A 13,678-nucleotide genomic window follows, 5' to 3' on the forward strand; every position below is an offset into this window, starting at 1 on the left:
AATTAATCAAATGAGCAGCTAAACGCTAACAATAATGAAAAACATGAACTTCGATGATAATAAAATTAATGTACAATGCATTTGTCATTGCATTTGCGCACATAAAAATAAAGCTATTAAATTTCCAAATGTCTTCCTTTTATTATTTCACTATAATAAATACATTAACATTTCAGATTCAGCTAATAATGAGGAAGATGTAGGGCCTCCGGTTACCCGGAACTACTTTTTCTTTTTGTGTACCAGGGGACATGAAAAATTGACGTACAAAAGATGCACTAAAGTAAATACCGGTGAATCGCGTTGTTTTTGTAGTAGGCTACTAACATGTAGTAGGCTACGTATTAGTATTTCATTACTAAAAAATCCAGTTTATATGCATGCTCCTTTATTTGTTGTTATACGACTCGAACCTAAGAGTGTCTAGGAAGAGAACAGGCGCAGAAACCTCTTACAAAGTACTAGTCCTGTCTAGAATAACAGCATAACCCTCGAAATAAGTTACATCCTGTGAGAATTATAAACCATGGACGAAGAACCAGAAAGAACAAAACGCTGGGAAGGAGGATATGAACGAACATGGTGAGAGACGTTGAACTTTGTGTGTTAGCATAATTAACATTACATTAACTCGTACGTGTTTTCGTTATGTTCTGTTACGTTATTTTAATAAAGTCTAAACTGTATATTATTACCAGCACTATCATCTCTAAGTAATTGCACCGTTAAACAATCTCATATTAGTTTTAATTTTGTACAGTAACAAATAGCCTATGTAGCGTTTGTTTGGATTTTTCTCTGCTGTTTATGGTAGAATAAATAAATACACATATTAAAGTATTACTTATGTTGTTATTAACAAGTATTATACAGATCTCATACAAATTTAGGTTACATTGGTAACAAAAACTGCTGTATTTTTGGGTGGTAAGGGAACGATTGTACATCATTTTGTCATCAGAAGACTGCCATCAATTATAGGTAAAGTTGCTTTTATATTCACACAGTCGTAATTTCTCCTAATAATATAATTTCACAAAAAATAACAATTGCAAATACTAAATAGTGAAATCATATTATCAGCCAATGACTATTAAAGTCGAATATTGTTCACAGTCAAATAAATAGTGCTAGTGTTGTTTTCAGGTCATTCTTACATGTGATTTCAGAATATTCAAAGTACCATGGTAAACAATATAGGGAGTGTGTCACAAGTTGACACGGATCAAATGTGTGAATATAAAACAAACTTTACCTCAATTCATCCACTGGTGTTTAGACACATACAGTATGCTATAAAAACAGCTGGCATGTGTTTTTCTCAGGGAAGTGCTGAAGGAGGATGAGTCTGGGTCTCTCAAAGCTACTGTGGAGGACATTCTTTTCCAGGCAAAGAGGAAAAGGTGCAGCACTCAAATCTAGAATAAAAGCAGGGCTTCTGTGGGTTTTAAAAATGGTTAATTATTCCCTTTAACAATTCAAGCAGGGTATCTTAAATGTATTATATTTTAAAAACACAATTTATGGCCTTTAAAAGTCTTAAATTCATTGAAATATTGGGTAACACTTTATTTTGATGGTCCATTTGAGTGTTAGTTTGAGTGTTGTCTGCTTAATATCTGCTGATACTGCTATTTCAACAGACTTTTAACTGACTATAAGAAACTTTACAAGTACATGTTAACACACACTAACCCTAACTCCAACCCTATCCCCAACCTACAGTAACAGTCTACTTATAATCTAATGAGAATTAGTTGGCATGCAGATGTAATGTTACTGAAGTTCAACAAATGGACAGTTAAAATAAAGTGTGACCCAATACGGATTTGTATGTCTTAAATCGTTTCAAATAGGTATTAATTTTTCAATGTTCATGTAAAGCTCCCCAATCAGGCCAACATCAGTATACAGTATACAATGACAACACAACACATCTCAATAAAACTTTGAACAAAACAAAATTTAACAATATGGTTTCTCACAGTAACATTTGTTAGTTCTCCATGTGTTTGTAGACCATGTGGTGAGGACACCGACCTGGAAACACTGTTGTACATTAAGGTTATTATAGTTTTTAAAGCTTGCCAAGGAAAAATATGTATGGTTTGCTTATTTTGACACATTAATTAAGTATTATTTAAGTAATCAGATTTTTTTTTTAATGGGAGCAAGTTAAAATCCCTTAAAATTCTGAAAAAGGTTTTAAAAATATTAAATTTAACATGGCGAGACATGCAGAAACCCTCTTTAAGGCTCTAAAAGAAAGAGCAGAAGGTTTTACTATGTTCTTGTTTTAACACATTTTGTTACAGACAGCAATGTTAAGTCAAATCACCACAACGGTTCATCTTATTTTGAATATTCTCTTCAGCTCGTGTATATATCTGGCAATAACCCAGCAGGCACACAACATCATAAGATGTTAATATTAGGTTAGATTTAGGTCATGACGTCAGGTGACCAAAATTCAATTTCTAGCCAGTGTTTAAGGACAACGTTATGACTTCCAATAACAACGTCAAATTATGTTGATATTTGGTTGATTTTAGGTTGTGTTGGAAAGTGACCAATATCCAACATCTGATAGATGTCATAGTGGTTAACGTCCACACAACGTCAAGGTGCAACATGATCAGACGTTGATATTTGGTTGATTTTAAATCGAATTTAGGTTGGATGTTGGAGACTGACGTCGGCCTGATGTTGGGTTCTGACGTCAACTTGATTTTAATTTCTAAACTAAATCCAATGTCCCCATGACGTTGGGGTATATTGTCAATATGACGTCATTTTGATGTCGTGTGCCTGCGGGGAACAGACAGTTTATCTTTATATACCCTCAAAAAGCTCGCGCTAGCACACACACATTTTCTCCTTACGTATGCGCAGCTCATAAAACTTAACAAACAAGACCTGCCTCATGTAGTTTTGCTCCCATAGCAAAAAGCATCTTGATTTAAGAATTTTGCAATTGAAAAATTGCTTTATATTTTTAAGGGCAAATTAAAAATCACTGCAATATGATGATATTCTAGTATTTTTCACTCTTTCCTAGAAATGTGTGGAAAAAGTTACCTTTTACCTTCATAACACCGGCATCTCTGATAAATATCAGTTTTATCTGATTTTCTTGGTTTGATACAGTCTGTTTGTCTTATTGCAGAGTGTTTGAGAGTCATGGACAAGTTCGGCTTGGGATGGTAAAATACATTTTAAATTTACCCATGATTATATATATATATATATATATATATATATATATATATATATATATATATATATATATATATATCCTAACCATGCACATATTTTCCCCCAACCTAGATGCGGCACCTCTTTGTAATCATTGACTCTTCTAGATCAATGGAAGACCAAGACCTGAAGCCAAACAGACTGACCTCCACCCTGAAGGTTAGTATCGCTGCATCTATAGCGGAAGCCTAACGTTAAATAAAATGTGCCAGACTGATCTGTTTCTCTCTTTAGCTGATGGAGCATTTTGTGGAGGAATACTTTGACCAGAATCCAATCAGTCAGGTAATGTATTTGTCTCCATGTCTGTCTTTGAGAGTTAACAGTCTGTGTGGCTCCTGTTAACTGTACTTTATCACCAAAGATTGGGATCATTACCACCAAAAACAAGAGGGCGGAGAAGCTCACTGATCTTGCAGGTTGATGCATTTCTTTTATGTTTGCATATTTTGGAGATGTTATCAGTATAATCACACTGGTTTCCTCTCATAAGGGAACCCTAAGAAGCATATAACAGCTCTGAGGAAAGCTGTAGACTCCACATGTGTCGGGGAACCGTCCCTCTACAACTCTCTCAACATGGCTCTGCAGACTCTGAAGTCAGTCACACTTTCATCTGGGGCTCAAATGCAGTTGTGTTCTTGACTTTGCTGTAGAACTGGACCTGTTCCTGTTAAGCTGTATGCATAAAGTACTAGAAACAATAAACTAGAGCTGCATTGTTAATAATTAATAGATCACAATCTGTATTCACACCAGACTTTTGTCCAAATAACTACTGGACGGTATTAATATAATTTTTTTTTTTAACACATATTATCACAGAAGTATGGCCTAAAAGTTTAATAAAAAACAATCTGGTTAATCAGCTTTTAAACATTCTATCACATATTGTCATGCCAGTAATTCATGACATGTAACTGTAAAAAATGTAATTGTCATTAAATTATTCATTCCAGAGGCCCTTTCACAACTGCTGATTCATCCAGTAATGCTGTCTTTATAAGTCTTTGAAAGATTAGTTTAAGCAGATTTGAATGAATAACTCATTTAAATGAATTAAATGTTAAATTGTGGTGCCTGGGAGTGGACATAATCTTTCACTTACCTTTGTGGTGGCCATGACATATTAACCGAAGATCCTATGTTAAGCAAGTAGCATATTTTAATGATGACCAAAACTGCAGAATTAAAAGGGTGGTTCACCCAAAAATTCAATCATTTACTTACCTTTTACTTGTTAAAATTCAATTTGACTTTCCTTCTTATGCGAAAAGGAAGATATTTTGAAAAATGCTGGTTGCTGGCACCCATTGACTTCCACAGGAATATATGGAACCATGGAAGTCGATGGGTGCCAGAAACCTGCATTTTTTAAAATATCTTCTTTTGTTCCACATGAGGACGACTGAATGGTCAATTTAATTTTTTGGTGAACTATCCGTTTAAGAACTGGTTATATTAACATATGCTGGACTATTTATATAATATTGCTTGGAATGTACAGTATAGACTGAACTTAAAGTATTGTAGTTATCCATTTTCAGAACAAAATCTTGATTAAATAATTTGTATTACATGTTTTGCATGTTATTTACATCAGTAATTTATCTGTTTTTTTTAAGATTGTCTTGACAATTTAGGTGGTATGAGTGTTTCATGTCAGAATATACAGAAATACATAATCTATTATACAATCATCCATCAGCTAGTAATTCAAGTATTTTGTGAAGGGTAAAATTAACACAAAAAATACAAAAGTACAAATCTTTCAATATACATTCTCTAAAAATTCCAACAGAGGTTTTCAGATATTCGACATATCAGATGTCTGACGTAAGTCATAAGTCAATTTTTGATTCAGCCACATTTTGACTGCAGATAGAATACATTTCCTTATACACCTTATACATCAGGTGTAACACAAATTCTGAGGTGTTATTCAGCTTTAATAACTGGACAAGGGCAAAATGTTTACCAACAATCTTGTGAACTATCCCGAACTGTATCTGTTTTATTGCAGACACATGCCTGCTCACACAAGCAGAGAAGTGCTGGTTATTTTCAGCAGTCTTACTACCTGTGACCCAGGCAACATCTATGAGCTCATCAAAGTGAGTTTAATGACATTAATGACCACAGACGGTAATGATTATTAGGTATTGTTTAAAGTCTCTTTTTAATGCATCATCAACAGACTCTCAATGGTTTGAAGATCCGAGTGTCAGTGATTGGCCTGTCGGCAGAGGTTCGGGTGTGCACCATTCTCACAAGAGAAACCGGAGGTTAGTAGTCCCACTTTTATGCAGGAACACAGTTTATCATTAGTGTTTTTTCTGACTGTGTTTGGCCCAATAGGATCCTATAATGTGATACTGGATGAGAGTCATTTTAAAGAGCTGCTGCTTCTCCATGTGAAGCCTCCTCCTGCCAGCTCCTCCTCAGAGTGCTCCCTCATCCGCATGGGTATCATCACGTTCATTTACATCACGTTTGAAGTATTGTTGTTAGTGTATTGCTCTTCATTGCTAGCTGCAGGAATGATCAAATTCTATTTAAGGCAGGAGTGTTCTGCGGTTTTATTTTTAGCTATGCAATTAATTTAGTGTTTACAGGATTAGACCTGATTAGGGCTGCACAATATTGGAAAAAAAACTGACATTGCAATTTTTCATTTACCGTGACATACAGTGCTCATTATAAATGAGTAAACCCCGTTTTGAAAATGAATATTTCTCAGTGAATATAGATAATTTATTTTGCTGCATTTAAACAAAACAGATTTATTAAACAGATTTATTTATTAAAATAATATTTTAATCACAGAACATCTTTAGAAAAATAGAATAGAAATATAATATGTTTAAATTAATGTGAAATATTGCAAAAAAGAAGAATGCAAACTACTAAATTTCCATTTTTTTACGTATTTTTATTTTTCTTGATTTAGTTTTTTCTTTTTTTACATTTTTATTTTATATTTTCTCCTAACATATCATTTTTATCTACCAATTTAGCTCCAGATTTGGCTTCAGTACTGACTAATCTAATGTATATGCACAAATATGACATTGTAAAGCTTCCTATCGAAAATATTAATTCAGATAAGAGATTTGTGAGGGATGTACTAATATATGCTGAGCGATATCAATGCAATTTCACCAGATGACTTGAATAGCTTGTAAAGGATTCATAATTTTAGATCAATTGTGATGATTCTGTCGGTGAGTGTATCTGCATAAAAATAATCACAAACATGACAAGCAAAGTTAAATACAACAGATGCAAGTAAACTATGATTTATGATTTTCTGGTGAGTTTAACAGTATTCAAAAACAAATTAATCCCTGTATAATAATAATGATAATAATATTAATAACAACACTGTTCGGTTTTCATTGACTAAATGCTTACACAGTCACAGGCCTTTGAAACGCATGCTAATAATACACTTTTATGCTAAGGTTAAAATTTGAAATGACTCCATTTTGTTGTTAACTGTAATGTCTGGTCAATCATAATGCCAAATTCATTGCAGATTCCTGCAATGTGACTATTGTGGACTCGCACATTACGATATTGATGCAGATATATTGTGCAGCCCTAATTAACACTATTATACACCTGATTCATATTTGGAAAGTTCTGTATTAGTTTAAGCTACTATATGTAATATAGAATATATTGTTCTGCAATATATTTTCATTTGTTTAGGTTTTCCCCAGCATGTCATTGCGTCTCTGTCTGATCAGGATGCCAAGCCCTCATTCAGCATGGCGTGAGTACTTAATATTGATCTTTGATCATTTATGTTCAGTTTCATAATTATTCTTAATTTTTGATCATCTTTTTCTAATGTTTCTACTCTAATGTTTAGATTAACTAAACAGTAAAAAGTAATGTTATAAAATATTTTTACATTTAAATTGTAATATATTGTAAATTTTAGAAAATGTAATTTATTCCTCCCGATATAAACACTTTTTGAGTAGCCTCCAGTCTTCACTTGCTTCTTAATATTTTTTGTAAAAATTATAATAGATAGATTTTTTATGATAAATAGGAATATACATTTTTTTAATTAAAATCTGAATATAATATTTTATAAAATTGAATATATTATTTACATTTATTTAAAAAAAGCAATGGTGCCCCAGATTTTTTTTATTTATTTTGATTTAGTTTATTTTTTACATACAATCACATATCAATATGTACATACATAATTACGTACAAGTGAAATCAGAACTATTAGCCCCCCTTTAAATATTTTTTTCTTTTTAAAATTTCCCAAATGATTTTTAACAGAGCAAGGCAATTTTCACAGTATGTCTGATAATATTTTTTTCTTTTGGAGAAAGTCTTATTTGTTTTATTTTGGCTAGAATAAAAGCAGTTTTTAATTTTTTAAACCCATTTTAGGTAAAAATTAATAGCCTCTTTAAACTATAATTTTTCAATAGTCTACAGAACATACCATTGTTATATAATACCTTGCATAATTACCCTAACCTGCCTAGTTAAGCCTTTAAATGGCACTTTAAGCTGTATAGAAGTGTCTTGAAAATTTTCTAGTAAAATATTATTTAATGTCATCATGGCACAGATAAAATAAATCAGTTATTAGAAATTAGTTATTAAAAGTATTGTTTTGAAATGTGCTAAAAAAATTCTCTATTAAAAAGAAATTTGGGGAACAAAATAGATAGGGGGGCTAGTAATTCTGACTTCAACTGTATACAGCACGTAAACTTGCATGTAAAAAGAGGTGACAAACACAATATTTCTGTCTCTCTTCCAAGTACCATTCACTTAAATGGGGATGTCTTTATATTCCCTACATACCTGTATTTACCATATTAACTTTTCCTAACCCTTGCTGAAAATATCCGTTTTCATTCTCAACATAAATGTCAGTTTTTCCATTACATGAATTTCTTCAGTTACCTCACACCACTGCTTAAGTTTAAATGTTGAGTCTTTAAGCCAGTTCCTTGTTATAGTCTTTTTGCATGCCACAAGAACATTCATTTTCTTTTCGGCTTAGTCCCTTTATTAATCCGGGGTCACCACAGCGGAATGAACCGCCAACTTATCCAACACGTTTTTACACAGCAGATGCCCTTCCAGCCGCAACCCATCTCTGGGAAAACATCCACACACACACTCATACACAATGGAGCACCCGGAGGAAGCCCACACGAATGCAAGGAGAACATGCAAACTATACACAGAAATGCCAACTGACCCAGCCGAGGCTTAAACCAGCAAGCTTCTTGCTGTGAGGCGACAGCACTACCTACTGCGCCACTGCGTCGCCTGCCACAAGAACAATCTTACACAAATATTGGTCACCTCTAGGGACAATGTCCCATAAACAAAAATAATGCAGGCTTAGGAACTCTGTATCCAAACACCTCAGAAATAACAATCTGCACACATCATCTCAAAACGGTTGATTTCTAGATAGAGTTCTAAAATGATGATCGTATATTTGATCATGACTTGAAACAACAACAAAAAAATAACCGTAACTGTATTTTGTACCATATTATTAGACACCTTGACAGCAGTAGTGAGCCAGAACTCAGTCTGGGTGGATACTACTGTCCTCAGTGCAGAGCCAAGTACACAGAGCTGCCGGTGGAGTGTAAAGTGTGTGGTGGGTCCTCAATTCTTCAACATCCCTCTTCTTCAAGTGATCCTCCATGTGTTCAGTCCTCATTGTCTGTGTCTACTCTCTGGTGCAGGTCTGACTTTAGTCTCTGCTCCTCATTTGGCCCGTTCCTTCCACCACCTCTTCCCTCTGGAGGCCTTCCAGGAGACCCCGCTGGAGGAGTATGAGGGAGAGAGGTGAGCCACACACACTCTCTGAAGCACTCTTCCCTGAGCTATAATCCATTCAAGAGTGAGAGCGTTTCACAGGATATTGGACAAAACATGGTCTCCTTTAATGGTCTCACACAGTTGCATCAGTTTTACCCACATGTAAAACACATTTGCATTTACACTATCTACTAGGGATGTAACGGTATTGTAAATACCGTCATACCGCAATATTAATTTTTTTCGATATTACCGAAGTCGCATGACTCGGTAAAACTATAGGTCTTCTGAGAAAATTTGCTTAGGCGAATGAAGAGAACGGGAGGTAGCGAAAACTACAATACCCATCAGCCCATGCTTGACCATCATCCCTTGCGGTCTGTTGTCGCTACAGATCCAGTAATGCGGAAATGGAGTGTGCTGCTAGAAGCGGGGATGAAAAGAGCTGGAAAACTCTAAGGCCCCGTTTACACTAATGCGTTTTAGTTTGAAAACGCATAAGTTTTGCTACGGTTACGCCAACCGTCCACACTACGCCGGAGTTCTCGAGCGCCGAAAACGGAGCGTTTCGAAATGTGTGGATAATGTCTCAGTGTGGATAATGGAAAACGGAGACATCTGAAAACGGAGGCGGGGCTGCAGACGTTCGCCTCTCTGATTGGGGCTTTTCCTGAATATTAAGTAGCCTAACACACAGTTCAGTCTTGCATCCTCTCCTTGTAAGTTCAGACTTCGCAAGTTTGATCAAGGCTGCAGTCTCTTCTTCTCAGTTTGATATGGAAAAGCAGACTATACCGAGGACACGGATAAAATCTTCAAAGGGAACAGTGTACTTTATAACTTCATTCACATCACCCTGGCTTCGTTGTTTCACTTTATCAACAATAAAATGTAAACATGATTTAAGGAACTGCCTATTTTCATTTTAATATTAGCAACTTAGACAGCAGACATGTTGAGGCGTCGTGCTGCATAAGATGAGCGTCATCTTCACTGTGGATATTTATAACAAAACGGAGCCGATAACAACTGCCTCCTTTCAATTTCAGTGAAAATACGAAACACAGCCTCTCTTTTGCTGAGTATCAGTTTTAATAATCGATAATGGCCATTTTAAAAGTATAACATACAATAAGTTTATACATTATAGGAAATAAAGGCAAGCGATCAGTCAATATACAGAATGTACGTGGTTACATTAATCATTAACTTATCTTTGCGCTCAGCCAAAACACGTTACCTGAGAACAAGTAATAGATTCCAATGCCCAAAGTCAGGGAATATGTCGTTAAATAAAGACAACAAGATGAATGAAATATCCCGTTTAATAAATATAGTGAGATTAGATCCAGCGGTAGATCCTTGATGAGAAGTCCGACTAGCAGAGCTCTCATCTGTGTAGATGGGCTGAGTGTGATTAAATGTTGAATGTGATGAGTTTTCAACAATACTAAATTGAAACTTTATTGTTTTTACATGGTTTAATAATTTTTTGTTATTAAAATTGAAGTTCCTGTTTCAAAGCTTACAGATAGATGGCTAATTTGTATGTCATTGACACTTTTGGCACTTTTTTGGAGTATTTTCATAAGTTTTGTTTTTTCCTGTAAATGATTCAATAAATACCGTACCGTGACATTCATACCGAGGTATTACCGTACCGTGAAATTCTGATACCGTTACATCCCTACTATCTACAGTGGTGTAGATTTGGTATGGCCAGAGAGGACGTGTCCCCACCAATATCCTTCAACTACTGAAATGTCCCCACCAATAATTTAATTCACTTTTAAAAATTGAATGAAACACAGTGATGTATTGGTAGCCTTTTAGTACTCACCGATCAGCTTGAAAAGGAAGTAAATTATCGGACAGTAAAGGAGGATTTATTTCCGCAGGTTGATCCACTTCAGTTGTGTGCTGCTGGCCATAAGGGTTGTGATTGGTTGACATAATACACAGCAGACACATGTTTAAAAAAAAAAAAGATTTTTGGTTATTGGGTTTTGTAAATGAGTTTTAAAAAAAGAAAGATGTTTCAGACAACATTTTTTTTGTATTCTTGGTGCAAAGAATTATGGGAAAGATAGATGTCCATCACTTGTACCTTTTAAAGTGGACAGTTTTGAGCTCTTTAGTTTGAGCTTGTTTTTGTTTTCAGTATTGTGGCCAAAATTCACCTCATTCCAAGGTGTCTTTCTGGAAGGCAGATTTGTCCTGTTTGGAACGCTGTGACTGTGATCGGTGTGTCTCATTTCAGCCTAATTCATAACATTAATCTTTGTCTTTCCAGGTTCTGCGAAGCTTGCCAAGGAGAGTTGAAGGACAAAAGTGTACGTTTTCAATATCAGCTCTTTTGCATGTAAATGGTAAAAGGGACACTTCACCCAAAAATAAAAATGCTCTCAATATTTACTCACTCTCAAGTGGTTCCAAACCTTTAGCAATGAGTCAGAAACGGGTGCTCATCGACATTCATTGTAGAAAAAAACAAATACTATGGAAGATAATGGCCACCAGTTTCCAAAAATTTCAAAATATTTTTTGTGTTCAGAAGAACTCCAAACAGATTTGCAACTAGTAGAGTCAGTAAATGATAAAAAGAAAATAGAGAACTGACCTTGTGTGTATTTATTATTATTTTCAAATGAATTGAAGCTTGATTATTTTTTCCCCTCCACAGGTGTTTACTTGTCTAGCATGTAAAAAGGTGTTCTGTGTGGAATGTGACATCTTCATACACGACACACTGCACTGCTGTCCTGGCTGCATGCAGATTGACGGGACGTCCTGAGATCTGACCTGATGACAAATGTGAACGTCAGCAGTCCATATATAATCTGAAAGATATAGAAAATGAAGTGGAAGTAAGCAAACAGAGATTTACATTCTCACCGAATCGCAGTTTAAGGTACTGGACGGCAATGCTTGGGAGTAGTTGCCGTTGGCTTTCTGTTTACGTAAATCATTGTGTATGAAAGGGCGCCCCCTATGGGGAAAAAAGCGTCTTCGGACTCAAATGAAACAAGCCGACGAGGTTTTGGTAGTGCACACTTTTTCTAGTGTCCCATTCATTTTTTATAAAACCGTTGTGATAGACTTTAAACGCCAGCTCTTTCTAAATTTTGTACCTCACATGCCATGGGAATGTACTTGCCTATGCTTAGTGAATCACAAACAGACCTGTGGATATTTAAGTGGAAAATGTTTAAACAAATTAAAGTTTTTTTTGTTTATAACATTCCTTTGATTTGTATGGTTTATTAAAGTGATTGTTGCTGATATGTAAGTTTGAAGTGTTTATAATAAACTAGAGTTTATATTACATTATAAACAATGTCAGGAATACAGCTTCTGGGACTATTTTTTAAGTTTTGACAGAGGTTAAAAGTTGACAACATTTGATGCAAATCAAAAAAGTTTTTCAAAATTGTCCTTAGACAAGAATGGCTGTTGTCTAATAGCTGTAGGACAACTTTGATAAACTTTTGAACCACAGTTTACATACTGTTTAGAGATGTAGAGCACACACTTTATGTAACCCTGGATGACTAAACCAATCTTGTATTGCACGGCAACATTTCAAACCCAATCATTTTGCATGGGTCAAAACTATACATTTTTACGTCACGCCAAAAAAAAAATCAATAAAATAATATGATCGTGTTTCATTAAAATATTTTGTATAGACCATGTTGAGGGATGTAAAAAAAAAAAACAATGGTCCCAACATATTTCTTGTTTTACTTTTTTAATTTCTAGAGCCTCCGAGAATCCAGAGTCAAATACTGATACATAATGCTATGATAGCTGTTTTAACATTGTTATGATTATATTGCCTCTTGTTACAGTTATGAATTAGTTTGATAACAAGGAGGAAATGTTCATGGGCCAGTGACATGACCACAATGAAATGGTCTATATTATTAACTCAATTTTTGATTAGTAATGTGGATGGCTATTTAATGTAGACCGCTTTTAAAGGTGATTTTTCTCTTTATTTATCAACCTCTTAGATTCCAGATTTTCAAATTTTTGCATATTGTCTAAAATTGGTTTGGTCCTAACAGACTACATAAATGGAAAGCCTTTTAATTCACCTTTTATATGATGTATAAAACCAAAACCTGTACACAATCTCTTAGTTTTATCAGTTTTACCCACAATCTCATGCTTATTTTCTCATCTACATTATCATTACTGCATTTACACTAAACTATCTACATTTTCAAAAGAATTTATCAGTTTATAATTGGTGATTTAACAGTGAACAATAGTAATAAAAAATAAAGATTGTCATTGGTGCTACTACGCTCTACTGCTAGAGCTTCTTGACAGAAAGTAATTAAAGTGAAGCTAATTTTTGGGAGTTTTAGAAATCATTAGATACATTTTTGATGAGATATTATTAGATAGATTACATATTTATTGTTCATGGAATGTTTGAGAAATATTTATTTGGCCCACTAATTTATTTAAATTGGTAGATCTGAATGACCATGTAAAAAAAAACAATATTCAGAGAATTTGAACATTGTATAGGGGTTAAAGTGTTAATTGAGTAGTATTGACAAACTTAAAGCTATCACAAATGTAA

The 13,678-nt window shown here is 34.4% G+C and overlaps 1 protein-coding gene across 2 annotated transcripts; it reads left to right on the forward strand.

The window, feature by feature from the left end:
• The first annotated feature begins 264 nt into the window (after positions 1–264).
• Positions 265–12,322, forward strand: gtf2h2 (general transcription factor IIH, polypeptide 2). 2 transcript variants are annotated; one of them, XM_073949823.1, is made up of 16 exons: positions 265–582; positions 1,326–1,403; positions 3,167–3,203; positions 3,328–3,414; positions 3,490–3,540; positions 3,620–3,674; positions 3,749–4,554; positions 4,617–4,907; positions 4,964–5,369; positions 5,453–5,540; positions 5,614–5,721; positions 6,970–7,033; positions 8,814–8,917; positions 9,006–9,108; positions 11,375–11,414; positions 11,765–12,322. In XM_073949823.1, the coding sequence occupies exons 9-16, from the start codon at positions 5,226–5,228 to the stop codon at positions 11,873–11,875; spliced, it is 762 nt and encodes a 253-aa protein (XP_073805924.1). In that variant the 5' UTR covers positions 265–582; positions 1,326–1,403; positions 3,167–3,203; positions 3,328–3,414; positions 3,490–3,540; positions 3,620–3,674; positions 3,749–4,554; positions 4,617–4,907; positions 4,964–5,225; the 3' UTR covers positions 11,876–12,322. The 2 variants fall into 2 exon arrangements, with proteins under 2 accessions (XP_073805924.1, NP_963875.1); NM_201581.1 differs by lacking the exon at positions 4,617–4,907 and having other exon boundaries at positions 3,749–3,854; positions 5,279–5,369.
• The last annotated feature ends 1,356 nt before the right edge of the window (positions 12,323–13,678 follow it).

This window comes from Danio rerio, chromosome 5 (assembly GCF_049306965.1).
Source record: "Danio rerio strain Tuebingen ecotype United States chromosome 5, GRCz12tu, whole genome shotgun sequence".
Taxonomy (NCBI): Eukaryota; Metazoa; Chordata; class Actinopteri; order Cypriniformes; family Danionidae; genus Danio; species Danio rerio.

Excerpts from the sequence above, each read along its gene's own strand:
- gtf2h2 (NM_201581.1), top strand. The coding sequence starts at position 527 with ATGGACGAAGAACCAGAAAGAACAAAACGCTGGGAAGGAGGATATGAA. Across the intron at positions 3,675-3,748 it reads GAAGCTCACTGATCTTGCAG|GGAACCCTAAGAAGCATATA; the intron begins GTTGATGCATTT and ends TCCTCTCATAAG. Across the intron at positions 9,109-11,374 it reads GAGGAGTATGAGGGAGAGAG|GTTCTGCGAAGCTTGCCAAG; the intron begins GTGAGCCACACA and ends TTGTCTTTCCAG.